A 23,483-nucleotide genomic window follows, 5' to 3' on the forward strand; every position below is an offset into this window, starting at 1 on the left:
TAATAAATTTTCCTCCTTGTAAATATTGCTTCCAGTTGGTAACAGCCGTAACTACAGCTTCCTTCTCATATACTGATAAAGCTCTTGCCCTTGGGCCTAACCCTTTGCTAAAAAAAACAATTGGTTTTCTTTCTTGAGTCAACACGGATCCCAAACATGTGTCACTAGCATCAGTTTCTACAGTAAACTGTTTTGAAAAATCTAGTTAGGCCAGCACTGGTATGTTAGTCATGGCTCTTTTGAGTTGTTCAAAGGCCAATATGGCTGACTCACTCCATATGAAAGAATTCTTCTTCAAAAGCTCAGTGAGTGTCCTGCTGATGGCCCCATACCCTTGTACAAATTTCCTTTAATATCCAGTGAGCCCAACAAACCCTCTTAGATCCTTAATATTGGTTGGTGTATGCCACTCTTTCATGCATGCAATCTTGTTTGGGTCTTCCTTAAACCCCTCTGCAGTGATAATGTGACCAAGGTACTCCATCTCTATCTGCCCAAAGAAACATTTGGATACTTTTGCATATATCTTGTGGGCCCTTAACAAGGAAAAGTGATTTGGAGGTGCTTCAAATGCTCTTGTAAGGAAGAGCTGTAAAACAGGATATCATCAAAGAAAACTAATATGAATTTCCTCAAATGTTCTTGAAAACTTCATTCATGAGGGCCTGGAAGGTTGCAGGAGCATTTATTAGGCCAAAGGGCATCACCTTAAACTCATAATGCTATTGGTGAGTTCTGAGTGTTTTCTTGTAAATATCTGCCACAATAACTCTTATTTGATGGTAGCCAGTCCTCAAATCAATTTTGGTGAAGTACACTGCTCCATTAAGTTCATCTAACAATTCCTCAATGATTGGAATTGGGAACTTGTCCTTGAATGTGATATCATTCAACCTCCTATAGTCCACACAGAACCTCCATGTATTTTCCTTATTCTTAACTAACCAAATGGGGGAAGCAAATGGACTATGGATGGTTTGTATGATGTCTGTATTGAGCATTTCCTTCACAAGCTGTTCAACTACACCCTTATGTATGTAAGGACATTTATAAGGCCTTTGGATAGTGAGTATGGAATTAGGTTTGAGTGGTATGGTGTGATCCAGAGTTCTAGTAGGTGGTAATTGTTTGGGTTCTTCAAATATATCTTAAAATTCATGTAATAGTGGAAGCATGGCTGGAGGGGTGGTTAGAGATGAAGATTGAAGGGTAATGGAGAATAGTTGTCCAACAATTCCATGAGTGTTCTTGCTGAAGTACTTTTCTATAGCCTCACTGCTCATTATTCTCAAGGTTGGATGTTCTGGCTTACCAGTAAGTACAATCCTCTTTCCTTGATACTTGAATGAGATGCTTAATTTGGAGAAGTTAAAAGTTATGTCACCTAACCTTCACAACCAGTCTTCTCCTAGAACCATGTCACAACCTCCCAAGGGTAATATCCTTAAATATTCTGTGAATTGATGAATGTTGCATTGTTCACTGTAGATGAAAACATATACCGGTACTGATAGTCTTATCCCCATTAGCAACAGTCACCAGCATGTGTCATGTGGATGTAATCGAGCATCTTAGTTTCTTTGCTAAATCACATTCAATGAAGCTATGACTGCTCCCAGTGTCTATAAGTATTGAAATATTATGCCTTTTAATAGCTCCAGGGATTCTTATGGTGTTACCAGCAGCACCACCAGTTAGATCATGTAGGTATATCTCCATGTCAGACTCCATTGGAGATTCCATCTTCTTCAAAAACTTCTTCTTCCACTTACTCAGAAGACTCTGGATGCTCTACTTGTACCATAAACAGTTGTTTCCTCTTACATATATGGCATGGAGTGTATGTTGTATCACAGTTGTAACACAACCCTTTGTCCCTCCTAATTCTCATTTTTTCTTGTGTTAATCTCTTGATGGGTGGTAGTGGAGGACTGGATTTTGAGGTAGAGTTGCCTGATTTTGGTGTGAATGGGATAGAAATTGTAGTAGTGGTTTGAATAGGTTTAGGGGGACATTGAGATGTTGAAGCCTGTTATGGCCTAGTGTTGGCAAATGAGTTGGTAAATGACCTATGGAATATCCTTGAAGGTTTAGCTTGCTGAACACATTTTTGTTCTTGCATCCTAGCTAATGAAAAGGCTTGTAAAAGTGTAAATGGATGAAACATCAACACATAATTTTTAATTTTATCCTTCAACCCACTGATGAAACTCATTACAAAGTATTGCTCATTCAAATGGGGGATACTACTTAACATAAGAGGCTTGAGAGACTCAAACTGTTCAAAGTACTCTTCTACAGTAGTAATTTAGCACAATTTATTAAAACTTCCTGTAAAATTGTCATCCACGATATTTTCAAATCTAGCACAAATACCATCAGCTAATTCTCTCCAAGACAAAAAAGGTTTTCCAATTTGAAAATTAAGGAACTATTCATCAGCTTTACCTTCTAAGTATATGGAAGCAACACCAACCTTCTGATTCTCTTCTGTGTTGTGAATATGGAAATACCTCTCACTTTTATGTACACATCCACGCGGATTCTGTCCATCGAATCTAGGAAAATCGAGCTTTGGAGTACGTTGTTGTCTAGTTTAAGATGTTTCGCCTTGAAAAATATGACCAAATGATTATTACCTCCTATTGGTGTAAACCCAGGCATACCCAAAACTCCTGCATCTTCATTTTTGTGTTGTGAACAACGAGAAGACTGAATCAGCTCTGCCATTTGGCTGGATAGTAATTTTGAACTGTCGTTCGTCTGCTTTTGATAGGCCTTCGTATTATTGGATTTCATCTAATTGTTGACTCACCTTTGTTACCTTAGTATCTAGATCAGTGAATTTGGATAAATTTTGTCTATGGAAATCAGATAGTTCTTTGAGTGCAAAATTTTTGGTACCCATGATTGAAGAAGGAACGACTCTGATGTCAAATGCACTGTTCTCAGTACAATTTGCAATCAAGATCCAGTAATGTGAGGTGTATCATAGATAGCCAGGGAAGATTAGACGAAATAAGAGAGAAGATTAGAAGAATTGAGAAGAAGAAGATGAAGATAATCTGGTTCAGGTGAACACAACCATAAAAGAAGTTCATTAATCATGCTTACGATTTCTCTCTCTTTATTACATATTTATACCAACCAATCAGAAGCCCTAATATCGACCATCATAGGACAGATACGCGGAAACATCTGCCTGGCCAACCAATACACATAATGAACCTATGACAAACAGATATATAGGTACACAGAATAGTGCTCAGGGCACCCCGGGTACATAACAAAATCTCGGATGCTTGAAGCATTTTCCACCTTGGTGGTTATGGGCCTTTTGGATATTTCACCCTCTACTTTATTTTCGGGATCTTCCCATCTAGGATAATGGGACAGGGATATCACATTTGTTATGAAATGACTAAGTTACTGTTTCTGTTTTCAAATTATCTTAGTATTTATTTTGCTATACAATATTTTAATAATTTCAAAATGACTAAATCCAATTGAACCATTAATTCAATGATTTTAGATTATGCAATACCGACATATCTTCGATACGGTTTATCCCTAAGAACGAACCGAAATCATTTGTTTAAACTGGTTAATAAGGTATGTTAGATCTTAGTATATTATAGTCGTGGATGTTAAAAATTGTAGCCCTTCTACTTACCCTTCCTTCTGGCTAATCTTGAATTAGTCGAATCTGTTTTTCCAAATTCTTCCTGCAAAATAATCTCCCACTCATTATATTGTAACGCACTAAAAAATATACATTGTGAGTTTTATCCTTTGGATTGTTGTGTGTATTTCTTCCCTCCATAAAAAACTTGAAAGTTTAATTTTTATCAGTTCACCAAATACGAACAGTAATAAACCGATCCGAAATCTAATTTTTATCAATAATAAGCTATTTTATAATCCTAATTTTTTTTGACCCATCTAATTCTGATAGTTCAGAATTGAAATCTATACTGGCTAGGCTTATAAAATAGTTTGTGAAATTTCCAGTAAACAAACCCTACCGTAAATGAAGGAAAAAAGAAAGCACGGAAACTCTTTATTTTTATTTTCTTTAAAGATTATATTACTAAATAATTAATATTTTTTAATTATTGAGCAAATTACATACTTTTGGTTGATAACCTAGTTGGTAGTAGAGAAAATTATTATTTTAGCGAAGTTATTAATTTATCGAGTTAACGTTTGATTTATTCAAGCCTAGTTGGGACCAAAAGTTTTATTATTTTAGCAAAGTAATTAATTTACCGAGGATTAATTTATCGAAGTTATACTGTAGTTGGAAGCCTAACAAGCAAAGCTCCAAACGACGTACTACTACATTAATTGAACAGGTTGTCGTGCTAGCCTACCAGCATGGAAGCCTAACAAGCAAAGCTCCAAACAACGTACTACTATATTAGTTGAACAGGTTACCGTGCTAGCATACCAGCGAGCCTCATGAGGAACCAGCCAAGAGAGCCGAAGCGGATTGGGGGCTGATTTTGTCGCAAGGGGGAATCCAATTCCATGTCAAATTCTGATATATTGCGCCATCTAAAACTCGAACCTGAGGCCTCCTGAAAGGTATGAAACTTTTGTGTAACGGGGATGACCAGCTAAGCTAGTTACCCGTTTTTTTGTAAATGCCAAAATAAATTTAAAGACTAGTTAAAGGAAATACGCTTTATTCACGGAACGATCAGCGGCCCATGCTACATTACTGGACCTAGAATAAAATGAGTTTTAGTTACCTTTATCTCCGAAAAGTCTCTATACCCAATTAATGCCTTCGAAGTTATTAATGAATTTGGTCAGCCCTTTTGACATGTGAAAACTATTGTGAGACCCATTCTCCTTATTTTGTACACTGTCAAACCCACAAACAGAAATCTTCATGCACGCACCCAGTTTTCAAGAAAAAATTTCTCAGACACCCATAATTTCTGAAAATAAGTTTATTGGATTTTTCTTAGAGGGACAGAATACGACTAATTTGAGAGAAGAAGAAATAATGGCAGCGCAGCTGCTACTGAATACAAGAGATGAAGCTCAAGAGAAGCGGATTGTTTCAGAACAGAGAGTGAAAGAGAATGGTTCTGATCCGAGAGACAACTGATTGAGATCAGATCGATGAAAAGGAAATTTAAAGTGATTCTGAGATAATACCGAGATTGGAAGGGATTGACAATGAAATTGAGTTCGTTCTTTAGCTTAAACAGATCGAGAAGTAACTAGGGTTTGCTGTTGGTTGGTTAACAGAGATGGGTTGCAAGACCTGTGGTCAGTAATCGATTTGAATTGAAATTAAACAGGGGGAAGATGGTTGATGTTAAATTTGGATAAGAAATTGAGAGTTTATGGATTGTGGGGATGAATTAGATGGGGTTTCGTTTGAATTGTGATGCTGTAAAATAGAAAGGAATAATGGGTTGATCTCGGATTTAAGTTTGAATGAAAAATTATATGGTTTTTCTGGTCGAAAATGGAAGAAACAACATGAAGTTGCTTCTGCGATTCATGGCTGCATATGAAGGTCTTAATGGTATTGATCGAGGTGGCGAAGATGGTTATGAATCGAGAAGTGGTTTGAATACGAAATAGGATGGGTAAATTGCTTTCTGATTTTCGTTAAATGTGTATTGTAGATAAGAATTTTCCTTCAGGTTTTAGTTTTGCAGCGAGAAGGAAACTCCATAAGCTTTAAATCCTACGAGTAATATTTTGTATCCAACTTGCACTTTTGTCTTGGTCCGATTGTCTCATTAGTGATTAAATAATCATACAGCAGTAAATTTTCCAGGTTGATGTCAAGAAGCAGAAGAGCCCTTTTCCTCCAAACATTGTGCACTCCCTTGTTGGTTCTCACATGAGTACGTTTACCTTCTCCCATGAGTTCTCGTTATTATAATCCACAATAATCTAAGTGAAAATATAAACATCATGTATCGTAGTGTAATATTTGGATCTCAAGTTCATTAGATATACATAAGATTGAAGTGTTTATAAACAGTAGTGCTTCCATAAAATGACGCATAAGAAAATGATGCTAGTTATAATGCTTTTTTTTGTTGCGTTTTTCGAAGTTGTTATATTACTTTGTAGTCTTAGTTGTCGTTTTTCAGAGGTGTTGGTGTTGTTGGTCAGAAAGCTACAAATGTATTTGGTCATATTGGTGTTGGTGTTGGTAATAATGGTTGAATAATTTGTTATGCAGGTATGAAAATGATTGCATAACCTGTTATGCATCTACAAAAATTGTTGCGTAACTTGTTATGCAGATCAGAAAATGGGTGCATAACATGTTATGCAACAACTTTTTTGTTAGCATTGTAATCAACAAAAAAAAAGACTGCATAACTTGTCATGCACCTAAAATAATATCTGCATAACATGTTATGCAGTCATGAAAATGGATGCATAAAGCATTATCCAACCACTTTTTTGTAAGCACTGAAATAAAAAAATTGATGCATAACTTGATATGCATCCAAAAATATGGCTGCATAACGCATTATGCGTCAACTTTTTCTGCATAATGTGTTATGCATCGAGAAAATTGTTGCACAATATTTTATGCATTGAGAAAATAGATATATAACCTGTTATGCATCCGAAAATATGGCTACATAATGCATTATGCATCGAGAAAATAGATGCATAACCTGATATGCATCCGTAAATATGGATGCATACTGCATTATGCATCAATTTTTTTATATGTACGGCTAAAATCAACCAAAAAAATGGTAACATAAATTGTTATAGATGCATAATTTTTTTATCCAAATGCATAATTTGTTATGCAGTGGAGAAAATGGTTGCATAATTCGTTATGCGTCTGCAGAAATGCATCGTTTTTGGTGACTGCATAATGGTTAAGTATCAAGTTTTCAAAAAAATTCCCTAAAATGAGGATCACCTCCGATTTTTCGTTAAAAACAAAAATTTGATATTCCTGTTTGTACTCGTTGCGTAGCTCTTTTAAAAAGATTTCCAACGATATAAAGTTTGTAAAATTTTAAGGCACGGATTTTTAGATATGTTATGTCCAAGTTGCGCTGCCAATTATACCCCTGAAAAATTAGGCTGCGTAACGAGTTATGCCTGAAAAGATAGTATGCATAACCAGTTATATATTGATTCATATAATAATTTCATATAATTATGGGTGTCACGGTATACAAAATTAATTATGGGCCTGAAAATGAAAATATTTTTCTTTTTGGGTCTCCCCCTAATTTCCCCTTTTAACATTTAGTTTAGTTTTGCAACCAATAATAAGAGAACCAACATCCTCATGATCATAATGTACTTGTTAGATATGATTTGCTAAGTTGTTGATTGACAAATCCATTTGGTCATCATAAACATAGTTATCACCATTTTCTTACTAATATCATTTGGCGTGTATCTTGTGATCATTTCTATATTCACTAACTTGTCCTAATCAAACTTAATCAATTAATTATTAAAAAATAGAGATTAATATGTCATTAGATCTAATTAAGTTAAAAGAAAATTCTATTTTTTTAATTTAGTAAGAGAAAAGTTTGTCTGCTTCAAAAGGTTCAAAACATTTGTAGATGCATCATCATCACTAATCTTTCATTGAAGGAGATTAGGTTTCCATCCACTTCTAATTAATTAGTTAAGTATTTACTTAGTGCTGGTTTGCATGTGAGTCTATCCATATATACAAGCTTGCGAATCAAAGTTGAGACTTGAGACTCAAAAAATTGATTCGGATACCTAGGACCACATTATTAAAATTTTCGTACATAGCTGGAAATTGGATATTTTCACTTGCAGTTTACTCCTTATTAGCGGAAGAATTAGGATCTAAGGTGTACGGGAACCAAAAATAATAATTGTGGTTGTACTGGGGCAAATAATAAGCAAAATGGCAAATTTAAGAAAAGAAAAAATTCTTGCACAAAATACACATATATAAGCATTTGGGGACCAAAAACCGGGTGAACACTGAAGAGGGAGCCAATTTTAGATATGTCGTGTAGATACGGAAGGACGCAAGATGACACTTGTTTTTCAGGCGAAACAAGGATAGAGAAAATGCCTTGAGCTAATGTCCGAGAATCAGGCGCTAAAGCGCAGGAGTTATGTTGGCAAGTAGATACAGTATTTACCTATACCTGACTCTGCTCATGGCCGCTAGATGGATCTCCATATGCCGCTCCATAAATTAGTCAGGTGTCAGGTTAACCACGTACCCATGGATAGTGTGTGTGCTTGAAAAAGAGAGAATTATTTTAGCCAAAGATATACTGTACTAGTTTGATTTGAGACATAGAACAGGTGTAAGACGACTGATCATCTCTGATACTGTTTGATTAGAGTCATTGAACCTGGCCAGATTAGTTACTAGGAGTCAATTAACTCAATTATGAGTTGATTACGTACTTAATCATTTAAAAACACGGATTTATAAGGATTCGGGAGTTATAACTTGTTTTTAAATATTTTGTTTCACATCATAATTAACAAAAACCATATCAGTACTCCACTGCAGGCAAGGGCCAACAACAGCCGAGTTTTTTAACTATCTGAATGCATAAGTTTTCAAATGAAACATATAGTGGGAATGAACTTTTGGCACAACCCCACCCAACATATGGAGATTGGACGACCATAACCAAATTGGCAACTAAAAATGTACAGTATATTTTCTAATCGGATAAACATGATTGCTGACGGGGCTAGGCAGAGCCAAAATTGAAGGTAAGAAGAGGCGAAAAAAACTAAACTATATAAATGCAAACAAAGAATTACAGTAAATGGCAAGCTTAAGGGAGAGTTTTGTGAAAATACGTATGCACATATAGGTTTCGTGAGCCAGTTGACGAGTGATTGCACTTACCAGACAGAAATTTTATACCCTTGCTGCAATCTAGTTTTGTGAGGAACATTATAGGCTCAACAAGTCTCATGCGGGCGCATTCATTTGTTGGAAACGTAGTCGTTGGTTATTGGTGCACGTAGCCTTGTACTTTTTCCGCGCACGTAATCTAGAGTGCCGAATGATATGTTCTCTTTCTTTTTAAATTTTGGGATGAAGTTAATAAACCAGACGAGTGCATAATAATACACATGTTGATGATGTAATATATTCTTAAGTTTCTGTCTTTCTTTGTTAATTGATGATTGTTTATAGATCTTCCCATACCTTTGTACATTTGTTTATTTGATCAAAGTGCAGTTGTTGATGAATCTCATGGAGAGAGAGACAAAGAGATTGAGAGTCAAAAGCTATACAGGCTTGCATGCTGCAACTATGATCATGCCCTGGATTTGCAACCATGTGAGTTTGTACAAGAAGATCTAATCTTCTGTTTGTATATACTGCAGAAAAGAAAGAATATACTGACTTTGGTGTAAAGAGACAAAGTTAGAGATATTAATTATTGAGATGATGGGGATTAACTAATAAAAGTTGAACAGGGACCATACTATCTTCACTTACTACACTAGTTAAGAAGTGTTTAACATGAATGTGATTTTCTCAGAGGGGTAAATCCTTCGATTGAAATTATCATTTGTATATTCTACTGATAAAAGTCTCGCAGGCCAAGCAGGGCCCAAATTGTAGGAATCGACATGCAAGGCAAAATCACTGGATTCACTGCGTATTGCACAGACTAAGCAGGGCCCAAGTTATATGGTGTCCAAGTTCTACCTTGCAGCCACACGAGTCGTCAAGATCGCATTTCTACTCTGGTGTTTGATTTGATGGAGTTTTCGAGTTCACGTTCGGATACAAAATCCTCTGTCGAAGATTTGAGTGATGAGCCAATAATGATTCGGAGCCAGATAAAAAGGTCCGAGAGATAAAGTGATAAGGCCTGAAGTTTTCAGGCCATGCAACTAAATACACGCCGATCTGTCTTACGAATATATGGTTTATATTACCCAACGAGATGTTCTCCTTGAATGCCTACGTGAAATTTAAATGAAACCTGTTTTGAAGCATACATCTGTCTAAGTTCGGCTGAAAAGTTATCAGCCGAATCTAGGCAAAAACATAGGTTATCGGCCGAACCTTGAATATGCCTCAAAATATGTTTCAAGAAATTTAAATACCTCACGCACTAGACTAAACTCTTCAACTGGATCTAGCAGCTAAAATCTAAATTTGGACCCCAAGCCAATATTTACTATTAGTGTACGTAGTGGCACAGCGCAATTACAAAATTAGCAAGCTGGAACCGGAAATACGAATATAGCAAAATTGGCTGCTCCATAAATTACCTTCCAGTTTTACGTGGTTCTGAATTGAACAAAGCTAAATCTCACTTCTTTCATCTAATCTCAATAGGTCTACCGCAATATCAACCTCTTTCTTCTTATGAAATTTGTAAGCTGTGGTCCTGTGGAACATCCTATCGAAGCTAAACCATAACTTCGGAAGGCTGGTATATATATCCAGTCTGATGAAATACAAAGTACAGTATTCATGTTTCAGATTGTTGAAAGGTTGGTCGTCGTAAAAGAAGTATACTTTCTAAAAGGCTAGAATATCGTTTATCTTTTTTTAGACTAGCAAAATGAAGTAAACACTAACTTGACTTCTGAAGGCTGGTATGTGGTCTAGTGTGGAGCTAAGCCATATAATAACCCTCTATATCAGTTGGGACTCCAATTTTGCTTTTGCAAACAGTTGAAGGCTTGGAGATACATTTGAAGACATTTTGTTCTAGATGGTTTCTAATCTTTATACTGGATGCCCACACAGCCGATTTGTATACATTTGTAGACATTTAAAGATACACCAAGAAAAAGGTTTCTGGATGGGTATGCGCGAAGCCACCAAAGTCAACATACAAATTTATATATAATTGTAACTCAGGGCAAGCAATTCAAATTAAACAACAACAGAGACGAGCTCCAGCAGACATTATAATTTATTTTAGATGCTTCCAAACCCATACAAAATTTCTGAAATATCAGCAAAATTTTGAACGGAAAATCAGATCTCTGACGTCAAGTGAATAGTTTAAACAAACGTAAGGAGAACACATGCCTTAGGCACACATAAACGAAAGAAAGAGATAAAATTCAAAGACACGAGGGAATTCCAATCGCTTTATTTAAGATTGTGGTTGTGGGACTGGATCAGATTCGGATTCGTGTATTGGAGTTAACTCGCCTCCTCCTATGTACCGAACCGGTCTGTAAGGAATTGATGGAACAGGTAGACCATACATGGGCATGTTTAGAACCTCATGTGACCAGAAATAAGTTCCACGGTTTACATCAGGACGGTGACTTCTATCTCGAGGGAACGTAACAGTGATCACCAAACCTTGGCAGTTTACAACCAAGTCATTCCTAAAGATGAAAGCTGCAAAAGCATCAAAATCGCTCCTTCTCCACGCAAAAGAGTGGTCAACCAATGAGAGGTAATTAGCATTACTTACATTCCCTACGAAAGTGAAATCGCTTTGTGCAAATGGAGTACCAGATTTTTTCGTAAGTCTCCATAAACGGGGCTCACCCACTACAAAATCTAAATACAACTCGGGATCTCTAAACCACGACATGGTTACTGAAACTTGCAAGAAGAGATGAAGTTGAAAGAATAGAATGAGGAGGAGGCTGACTTTATTTTCTCCATAACGAGCCTCTATACGTGGTATATATAGGTCATACTTGTGAAACAAATGGTAAGGTGGAATGGTAGATATGATCGTGGGAAAAGGTGGGAATTTTCTATGCGTGTATTAGTGTTGTGGTGGCAGGTAAAGATTGTACTCGCGTTATATGATTCTTTGGTTTTGAAGCAAATTTCAACGTGGAGAAGTGTCTTGTAGTAGCCTGTTCATGGCAGATCTCAACGCCAGTGCACAGGACCAACACCATATCGACACCGATCAGGACTTGTGAGTCATTGTACATATTTGGAGTTACTCAACTTCGCGGACAATAATCGAATCACTGTACCAAATCAGAGATTTAGCAACAGAGGGTTTCCCACTGATTTTTTGATGCAAGATCAAAACAAAATTAGCAAATTGGTAAAATTAAAGTAGCGTTGGAATAATTAGCACCTGTTAGAAACTTAGAAATAACGGTATAGTTCTTCTCAAATACCAACCTGAAAATAGGAATGCACTAGACTGAACTCCACCACTGGATTAGACTCTAAATTTGGACCCCCAAGCCCATTACATCCCGTTACCAACTTGTACATGGGGTCATGATCAGCCAAATCAAAGTTGGCAGTCATAAAAATCAAGCTGGAAATGACTACTACAAATATAATTTGGCTCGATAAATTGCATACGCGATGATAAAACAGATAATGGTGCATTTGATTGCAACCCAATCCGAACCATTGTACATTACAGTTACATACCTTTTTGTATCAGATTCATCATGTACTTTGTCTAAGATGCACTACATTACCAAATCTCTTTCACCTAAATAGTGAAGATTACGATGATTTGATTACCTGTCTTGATCTCTCTGAGGAACAAATCTCCATAGGTCTACTGCAATATCAACCTCTTTCTTCTTATGAAATTTGTAAAGCTGTGGCACATCATATCGAAGCTACACCACCAAAAAGAAGTAATGCGTACATATAAGAATAGTATTTAACATGCTCAGATAATTCAGATACAATCATGACGTTGTGGCCATATACATTCTCTAGAAAAGATACAACAACTAGTTCAGGTAAGTTGTTGCCATACCTCACATATGACCTCGGCACTTTTAGCATTTAGATCCCGTAACGCTGTCTTCTTTATATGCTGTGATTGTATCCTTGTTGTTAATTGGAGCAAGGATTAAAGCAGTATAGCAAAAGCCACATATTGCAGCTTATATAATTACCACAACTTCTAAAGAAAATGACTTACATCTCTGGTCGTTGTCTTATGCAAGGAATAAACAGCTTGTGATGCAACCTGATACCAAAATTGGATTAGAAAAGGTACAGACAATTGAAGATGCCCGGACATAAAAGTCAGGAAACTGATTACAGTCCTCAACTCACCTTCATAGCCACGGCGAGGAAATTCATGTCTGCACCCTTTTTCCTTGTACCAAATGGAGGATTCATTACAACAGTGTCAACAATTTTACCTGTATAAATGATCATATCTCATGAACAATTTAATGAAATTCAAAAGAGAAATGGAAGGGTATAAACTAAATACAAACTATGATGACCATTAAACAAGTCAATTAACACAGAGGTTCTCATTTCTTGTCAAAGAGTTACAAAGTACAGCACTTTATTATAATATACTTATCAATTACCATAATCAGTAACTGGTATACATGAGACCGTGGCCACTAGCAAGACCAAAAGAAACAACCAGCCAGAGACAGCTAGATTTACGCAGTTCACTTCTACGTTAAGCACTATTTTAGTGTGACGCAAATATACCATACACTTAAGACACAGGATTAATTTCACTAAAATTTACTTTCCAAGTTCCAATCCGAATATAGAAGAATTTCAAAGTGAAAGAATGCTTCAATACTTGCAAAAGGTAGTCAAGCAAGTGTACACAGAAGTACCTCTCAAATTCAGATTGTTGATGTCACACTGAACAAAATTTATGTCCACCTGCCAACAAAATTTCGAAAGAAAACCATCAATCCCACAATTTAAGCTCGTGAATTTAACGTAGGATAGTCATAATCTTCAGTTCTCATTTAACATAGTCTCTACATTCGACATACAAAAATACTACACTTTGGAGCAATGAAAGCAAGATATCACCTCAAGATCCTCTGCGTTTTCTCCCGCAATTTCAAGGGAATCGGTATCAACATCAATTCCGAGAACATATCTGTTAAAAATGACCAAATCACAGTCTATTATTATCATATATAACAAGAACAGGCTGAACAGAGAAAAACACCCACTTTCTAATCCAAACAAACAAATTATAATCACCAATTTCATCGCACCAGAAGTAAATTTGTTTACCATTACCCACAAGAGACAGCAAAAGCAAATTACTTACTCAGCACCCAAAAGAGCACTTGCAATACTTAGAGTACCACACCCACAACCAAAATCTGCAACTACTTTCCCACTTATATCCCCAAATGAATTCTCTGCCTAAGAAGATAACAACAACAACAATCAAAAGTAAACCCTTACTAAGAACTATAACAAATTGATACTTCAAAAAAGAAAAAAAGAAATGATATGTATAAACAGAATATTACAGTGTATAACATTCGAGATGCAATATGAGATCCTGTCGGGTACTGTTCCAGTTCAATCTGAATAAACATCAAATCAATATTTTAATCTTTGGATAGAAAAATAGGGAAGAAGAAAATCTAGACAGAGAGATAGGAATTCAGAGGGGAAAAAAACCCACCTTTGGGTTTGAGAACTGGTCAAGATTACCCAGATAAGATTCTAACTGTTTAAGCTTCATATTCTGATTTTTCTGAAGAAAGAAAGCAAAACCCTTTTGATTTTGCCTGCCCTAACTAGGATAGCTAAACCCTTTTCACTTGGAATTTCAATGAATATACGACCTTTTTAAGGTCTTAAATGGATAGTGTTATTTGGGGACTCGTTGGAGTTAAGAGGTAGCTGCTCAATGAGGTTGGAACATTTATAAAGTTGAAACCGGATAATTTGACCGGTGGATTAGGGTATATCCAGATTAATTGGGGAATACCTAATTTTAAGTGGACTCTTTTGTAGGGCCAAGAGGTACCAAAATCCGTGAAGCTACAAAAGTACCCTTACCCATCATAATTAAAACTTAATCCAATTCATATTCTCATTTTAGTTTCATTTCTTCTTCTCGTCTTCCCTCTTTTCCTCTACCTTACCGACCATCCCACTTTCACTAAAAATGATTGAAAACTCGTCGATCTGAAAATTCCATCGACGATTAATCTTCAAAAATGCGTAACCCGAAGCGTATGAAAAACACTTTTAGAAGACCTAGTACTGATAACCCTGGAATTGTAAACGTAATTCAATACAAATAGAAGAAAAAAACAATTGACGAAGAAGAAATCCGCATAAATGACGCGATTGAGAAAGTAAGGGCCTAGTTAAACTCACTCCAATACTTCAATTTGTTATTTGCATGTCAAATTAGGGGGGAAACTTTGGAGTTTGCAATTATTTAGCCGGCAGGGTTTTTTTTGCACGGTCATGCCGACTTTTCATTCTAGGTGTAGTCATTGTCTTCCTAGTTTGAATATCGTGACGAATTTTCATCAGTTGGGAATGATATATACAGGGTTGTCATGCTATTCAACCTAGAACCTCGCTCACTAGTGATGTTGCATTGTTAGTTGTCAGTGTTAAATATTTAAAAATGTTGATTAATGCTGTGAAAAAACGTGTGTCTCCTGAGTTCCATCTTGTTATTAGTCGGCATGTACCCCTCCGACTAGGTATTAGTCGGCACTATATAGGTTCTAGACAATGCCGGCCAAATACTGACCATTGAAATGTATTTCTATTTTTCTTGTTTAGGTTGCAAAAGGTCAAGCAAGGAAAGAAAAAACTTGTTACTCCTCCTTCAAAACCTCCTCGCGTAGGCGACAAACTCTTGACTGCAACACATCGAGGGGAATTTGTTGACCCGAGAACGCTCAAGATCCGCGAACGGAATGATTCTCATCCACCATCAGAATCAAGTGATTCAGATGAAACTCCAGATGAAGAAAATTCAATCTGGTAAATAGGTAATGATGATGATGATCAACTTCGGATGCTGGAGGAGGTAATGATGGTGATGGGGATGACATTCCACTTAGTGAATGATGATGGTGTTAGAGCATTGCTCGGTCGAACTCACAAGTGTTGTCATCTCAAGTTTGTTGTCAAATTTAGTTGTCAAAACTATATATTGATTTCTAGTCTACATTTAGGCAAGTCACGGATTATGATAGAAGTGTGTAGTTGAGATTCTGATATCACTGCGTTCTACAGTTCGAAGGCGAAGATCAACATGAGCTCTGGAAAACTTCTTCAACAAAGGTAATTGAAGACTAAACCACCTATTTCTCAAGTTTTCACCTTTCTATTTATGAGACATTGTCGCATGACTAAATTAGACAGTACATGCATAACAGAAATTTCGAGTCAAGTAGTTTATCTTGAATATCGTTCTCGAAATATGCTAAGCTTAAGAACATTTGTTCATACTTGATGAATTTGGTTAAGAAAAATTTATTGTTTATAACTTAGTTATGATTCAAGATTTAATCATATGAAAATAGCCTGAAACAGTGATATGTGTCATTGATGTTATTCGGGAATGTTTCATATTGATTATTAGAGAGATATAGAACTACTGTAAATCCGGATACATGACAGTATGCATACAAGTTCACATACTGGGAGAACTTTTATAAGTCCGGAACCGCAGTACATGTACCCAGACACGTACCAGCGTAGATATAGTTCAGAAGCAAATTTTTGGTACGCATACCCGGTTTCCATACCATAAAAAGTTTGTGAACTCGTGAAACAGGAAAGGTACGCATACCTAGTATGCAAACTAGAAAAGATTTGTTTGTTTCAAAATAGGAAAGGTACACATACCCATTACGCATACCATAAATATCTGTGAGTTCCTGGACTTGTTTTTGTCATAAGCGTATACATATCCGGTACACGTACTATGAAAAGAATATTCACGAACAGGTATAGTACACATACCCGGTACACGTACTTACCCTGTCGAATATATTCAGATGCATCATAATTGTTTCTATGAGATAATCAGCATTTGAATAACTCTCTAGGAACACATCTATACATGATTGATCACATTTGTGAATCAATATAAGTCGTAAAGTGTTATATGAAAATGGTTAAGCTTATTGTTCAATTGGATAGTTTCGGCTAACTTTTATGAACCTAGCATTATATATGGTTCGGTTATGATTCATCCTCACCAGAGTGTGTATTCTATTATGTTAATCTCAAGTCAAGTTTTTCATCTAAAATGATTATTGATTGCTTGATTCCAAAGCTAACTTAGCTTAAATCCAAAGCGATCTTATTCTTGAAAGTCTACATGAGGAGAACCTCAAACAACTGGGATCTTTGAATCCCTGACATTATTCTTGTGTGTCATAGTTGTAAATTAGAGTCTTCCTCTCCTTAATACCCTTCTAGGGTTTAACGACTAAAAAGACTTCACCTAGGGATTCGTGAATCCAGGCCCAACTATCGTTATCTTGATAGTTCATGTATCCTGATCTTGTTTTGATTGTTGAGTCTTGCTCCAACAAACAAGATAAATAGAAATCAAAAAGTTTCTTCGTCTCAGACTTTGTGATTCAACAAGTTTATACTTGTGAGGTGAATAATAATCTAGGATGCTCTTCGGTAGTCATAAGACTGTATTTTGAGGTTTGCTAGACTTTGTCTATTGCAATACATTTCTGACCTCACCTTGATCTTTGATCAGAACGGTAAACATATATAGGATTATCTATGGGAGCTAGATTGGTTTAGAGTCTTCAATCAAGTTGAAGCAACTGTTAGGTTGTAAAGGACATCGGCTAAGGGAATCAATTGCGCGGAGTCCTGCTGGCATTCAAGAGGCGTAAGGATTTCGACTGTAACTTAATTGTTGTGACGGTTGAATTTTGTCTGAACTACATTCCAGTCCGAAGTATTTATAGTAGGCTAGTGTCTGTAGCGGCTTAATACAATTTGGTGTTCAAGTATGGACTAGGTCATGGGGTTTTTCTGCATTTGTTGTTTCCTCGTTAACAAAATTTCTGGTGTCTGTGTTGTTGTTTTTCCGCGTTATATTGTTTATCTTTATAATTAAAATATCACAGGTTGTACATTAAAATCAATTCAACTAGATAGTCCATCGCAATTGTTGGGTACGACTTTATTGATTCTTGGATATTGATCTTTGGAATCGTCCAAGTACTCTCACAGTATAATCAGGTTCACAGACTAGTCTTTGTAACATTCTGATTGTGAGAGAAAGAGATATAAGCTCTTCATATCTTTCTTAACTGAGATTCATTAAGTTGAACTCTCAGAACTATATTTGAGTTCAGTCCATACAAGTTTCTAAGAAAAATTTGGTGGTGTATTTTGGCACCCCACGTATTCAGATCGGTGACAACAATGATGATGGGAATATTGCTGATAAACATGATGGAAAAGGTGAAATTGTTGAAGAAGATAAAGAAGAGGAAGGAGAAGGTAACGGTCAAGAAACATCAATAAACCTATTGATTCCCACATGCCTCCCCCTCCCCCACCCCACCCCACCCCCCACCCACCTCCACACACACCCTCCTCACTTCAAAAAGGTATAAAAAGAAGGTGAGCCTCTACTAGGGTTACGCAAAGATGGTGGAAATATTCTTTTTGGATACAAAAACTCATGGGAGTATTAAATCAATTCTACACTTGTAAGTAATCTCAATCTCATTTTGTTGTTATTTAAGACGTTTTATCCATAATTTGTTTCAAATGTTTATTTATTTTATTTTTAAATTGTGTTTTTATGGTTTATGTTATTTAGGATCATAAGAGTGACATTTTTTTTGAGGCGCCAAGCTTCAAAAATTATGATGAAAAAATGGCTACTTTATAAGGAATGTGACGCCGTAAAAGAGATTATCAAGAACTCCGGGTTGTGGCCTGCGGTGAAGAGTTCGGTTGCGGAGTATGATAAAGTTGTCATATATGAATCTTTTGAGAGCTTTTATGAGGATACATATGCAATGCTTTTCCTATTCGGTGAGATAACGATAACTCCCGATGACTTTCATCAAATTATAGGCCTCGAGGTTGATGGAAAAGCCAATAAAGATGGATACGATGATCAAATTTCTTAGGAGAATCTCTTCATATTGACCAAGATCTTGTTAGGTTTGGATGAGAAGCAGTCAGAGTCTATGTTTGTGATGAAGGATGGTTATAGAAGCAAGAAGCTGAAGTGGTTGAGGGACACATATAGTGGGACCAAGAAGATTTATACTGAGCAGGGAAATGGGACCACGAATTCCAAGTTAATGCTACTGCGCACGTTTATTTTCTATACGTGCTGGCTAACTGTGTCTAAGCTTCCCTGACAATTTTGGAAACTTGGTCGACGCAAAGTATCTTCAACTATTGCATCTCATTGATCGGAAACATATGTATTCTTTAGGTACTACGGTGGTTGGATACTTGAATGCATAGTTGACAAAGTCTTCAAGGTCACTATTGAATTTAAGTCTATTTCAGGTAATTGAATTGTCTAAATCATTTATATTTGCAAAATTTTATTTTAGTTAGTATTTGGTGAAATAAGAATCTTACTAAACTTTGTTTTTACATAGGTTTAGATATATGAGCACTTCACGTCCTTGGTAAAACCCAACCCCAACATCAAAATTAATATTGATATTGCGAGGCACAAGCCAAGAGGATGCCACCACACTTTTACTAGTGGTCAGGAGAAGGATATCCCTCAACAGCTTATCAACATGCGAGTTGCCTTGGAAACAATGATTAAGAATGAGGTAATCTTCGATCTGTATCGGGACAATAGAAAAGATAGAATAATCGTAAGAGAAATGATGTTGTTTTTACTATGGTCTTTTGTTTTACCCCGATGGATTTTCAATGTTCGATCGATATCGGGTAATGCGACAAATCAGTTACATCCAAGAAGAACCCATCCCGGTGATGAACCATTCTTTAAAGTGGTAAGGTAGGAGTGTTGCGTGTCCTAAAATACTATTGACGTCGTTTACGGTCCACCACCAGAAGTATCTTATTGGGACGATAGACGTGATACCATAAAGTTGATTTGAGTCTTTTGGACAAGGTGACCGAAGGTCATGAAGCTCATGAAAATTATATGCCATAGTACTCCGATTTTGCTCGTCCTACTGTTGATTCAGGAAGAAATTGGTGATCAACCAGGTCGTAAGAAGAAGAACACCGCGAAAGACCCATCAACAAGTCTTAAGAATTAATTTTGTAAGTATTGTGTCTCTATTATTGTTTTATGATTTATGCATACTATTGAATAAGTTTAACTGATTGGTTTATGCTTATCTAAAAATAGAAGGACAATTTAAAGACCCTTGTGAAGATGATGTGTTGCGCAGAGATACATGAGAGCCTTTGTCGGTTGAACAACAAACGAAGCACATTGAGTTTGCTAGGAATGTTGATAATGAAGAATCCACGTAAATGTTCCGCCAGGAAAATGCTGAACTAAATTATAGGCCTCGTACTCGTGGGGTTGGAATCCAACGAGGAGCTGCTGCTAAACGAGGCCGAAATGGTGGTCGTGGTGGTGAGTGAATTTCTAGTGTATGGATGTTTATTTATAGACAAGTTTGTTATGATTAATGGTTGTACATATGTTGTTTTATGAATGTTTGAACTTTTCTTTTTTTATTGGACAAATAATGGATGTTTTCGTGTGTTTTTTTTTTTTGGATAAATGTTGGATTTATAGATGTTGAATGAATGATTTTCTTAGTTATGTTAAGTTTCAACAACTTAGTTGGCAGGGTTTTAATACTTGTACAGTGACGACCATACCAGGGTCGGCAACCTATTTTTTTCCCAGCCTGACAACCCTGGCGCCAGAAATTGTGTGTTTACTGGGGACGGATTGTTAAGAACATAACGAACCATCCGACTACACATTAGTCGGTATCTTTTTAACCCAGTACGATGCCGACTAAATGTTGATGGATGTGATAATTTTTCTGAGTTCAAATATGTTAATAGTCGGCATGTTAAAAACATAACGACCAAGCTAACTAGACATTAGTCGGCATCCTTTTAAATCACTATAGTGCCGACTTAATATTGATGGATATGACCATTTTCTGTGTACAAAATCGTTAATAGTCGACAGGTTAAGAACATAACTACCCAGACGACTATATATTAGTCGCCATTATTTTAAACCACTAAACTGTCGACTAAATGTTGATAGATGCGGCCATTTCCATGTGTACAAAACTAGTCTTATCATTATGTTTATAAAATTAAAACCCAAACTACTATAAATCAATTGGCATTCTTTTAAACCACTACAATGCCGAATATTATTGATGGATGTGACCATTTTTCAGTGTGCAAATATATGCAATAGTCATCAGGTAATAAAACAACTATCCTGACGACTATAACTAATCAGTATTGTAAGGAAAAGTAAACCTTGATGATGAGTTCGAAATTCAAATTTTTGCAAGTACAATTGCATTGATTTTCTATCTGAACGGCTAGATTTTGGAACTATCCTATAAATATACTAGTTCTCTCTGCAAACAACACATACTAATTTACATATACTCTTCAAAGCTCAATTCATCATCTACTCTTTCTAACTCTCTTCATACCTCCACCTACAAGCATGGCATCGTCTGACTCCGTCAAACATTTGGAAATCATGAAAGGATGGTACGCAGAAAGTCGAGTTGTAGATCATTCCCCCATAAGGGTAGAATCCGAAACCTTTTGCATATAACAAATTTGGGAAAGATTATGGGAATCCGAAGGGAAGAATTCTTCAACAAATCCATGATAGGCACCAAGTCATCCAAAATGCGATATTTGCTTTTATAGCCATCCAACAACGAATTTTGAAGGCTAGCCACTTTAGCTTATCTCTTCAACAATTTGTAAGTATTTTTAAGGTTTATTTTACATAATCTACTTCTATCAATTTGTAACTAACAAAATAAGTTGGTGTTTTTTTTTGTAGCATGAAGCCGTGAAAGCGCACTACTTGGAGGAAAACGGAGAAACGTTCACATTTGATAAAAGCTATCACTTCATGGTACATAAAATACCGTAGTTTGTCTCGGACTTTACGCTGGGTGAATCAGACTCGGATTTCTCCTATGAAGATTGATATTTAAGAAGTTTTTGTGTATATTTTGTGGGTAAATCTCTATGTAAACCCTCACGAGACTATAACTCTTCCACTAGGATAGCCTAGGGGTTCAAAGGCTTGATGGACGTGCTAAGTGAATCTGTGATTCATACGACAAGGAGCTAGATTTTATGTCTCAATCAATATGGTAACCAATATCGCATGAATAAAGTAGATTACATCTTTTTAGATTTTGTTTTTTGTTGGGTATAACCAAAAGTCGGCAAGGTTATAAAAAGAAAAGCGTGCTGGATAATCCAGGGTCATCGTGTTCTTAAATTATTTCCTTGCCGACTATGTATTAGCTGGCAGGTTGAGAAATTAATACCATGCCGACTACCTAAGCATCTGCAATACCTTTCTTTGTATGTCAAAAATCATATGGACGGTATTATTGTTTTTTTCAACATAACGGCTACTAGTGGTCGTGATTTTCCACATTTTTTGACCTTGCCGACTTTTCATACTTTCAGATCTGAAAGTGTTGACTTCACCTGTAATTTTGAGAATGAAACCATTAAACAGCTTTGCAATCCCCTTTTTAGAAGTGTTTTGCTAGTGTTGTTTCATTTTCGTTACAAGCAAAATTCTCAAAACAATTTTTTTCTCTTAAAGATATCTTCCCACATGATCCATAAGTTCAATCTATCTAAAACATTTTCTCTTAACTTTTAATTCAACTAACTAATCTCACTAAATTAATTAAGCAGAAGAGATTTTTAGAGCTAATTAAGTAAGGACATATTAGTCATTTTTGAAAATATATGGCTAAGGGGTTTTTAGGTTTTATTTATAAATGATCCTATTTTGTTTTATTAGGTATACCCCAATTAATCTAGGTATACTCCAATCTCGCTAGTATAATTTATATTCAATTATTTAATAAATAATATTTCTAAGGATTCCAATTAGGTATATAAAAGCCATATTTTAACTCGTAAAATTAATAATTTTGTTTAATTAATTTGTTTTGCTGGTCTCAAAGGAATTAATATTTTTAACTCTATTTCAATGAAGTTGATGTTCTTCGTGCACATTCTAGCAGAACAGTGCACCAAGAACCAGACATGTTTCATTTTCAGGCATGGGTACCTGACTTTAATACTAACAGTTATAATAAATTTCTAGATTAGGTTTGGGTTAAATTGTTTAATTTATATTTTGAGTATTGGAGAACGAAAACTATTTGAAATTTCTAGCACCATTGGAACACCCATGAAAGTGATGACCGAACATTGGCAAAGCAGTTTTGACTCTTTGCTTCTGTACTGATTGAAGTTCATTTATCTAAGACACTTCATGAGAAAATCTTGGTTAAGAGAGATGGGTTTAATTTCTTGAACCCATAATCGTATGAGAAGTTGTCATTATTTTGTTGAAATTGTCGTGTAGGACATGACAAATAAGAATGTAAAAAATGAATTACAAACATTACTTATACACTCCAACCAAACAAGTGGATCCAAAAAGGCAAATAAGTTTTGTTCCTAAATTAAGATCCCAGCTATTAGAGCATTACTCGGTTGAACCTCCCAAGCATTGGTGTGTCAAGTTTCATTATCATATTTTAGTTCCAAAACTTGAGTTGCTTGAGGC

General features: G+C 36.0%; 1 protein-coding gene across 1 annotated transcript; it reads right to left on the minus strand.

Moving 5' to 3' along the window:
* Positions 1 to 12,049: 12,049 nt before the first annotated feature.
* Positions 12,050 to 14,520, minus strand: LOC113304780 (methyltransferase-like protein 5). Its single transcript, XM_026553917.1, has 9 exons — positions 14,367 to 14,520; positions 14,209 to 14,265; positions 14,001 to 14,098; positions 13,754 to 13,823; positions 13,549 to 13,597; positions 13,019 to 13,107; positions 12,882 to 12,929; positions 12,714 to 12,773; positions 12,050 to 12,570 (listed from the first exon to the last, which is right to left on the minus strand). Exons 1-9 carry the CDS (start codon positions 14,424 to 14,426, stop codon positions 12,466 to 12,468), a joined length of 636 nt encoding a protein of 211 aa, XP_026409702.1. The 5' UTR covers positions 14,427 to 14,520; the 3' UTR covers positions 12,050 to 12,465.
* Between the last annotated feature and the right edge of the window lie 8,963 nt (positions 14,521 to 23,483).

The sequence above is a fragment of the Papaver somniferum genome, chromosome 8 (assembly GCF_003573695.1).
Source record: "Papaver somniferum cultivar HN1 chromosome 8, ASM357369v1, whole genome shotgun sequence".
NCBI classification, from domain to species: domain Eukaryota; kingdom Viridiplantae; phylum Streptophyta; class Magnoliopsida; order Ranunculales; family Papaveraceae; genus Papaver; species Papaver somniferum.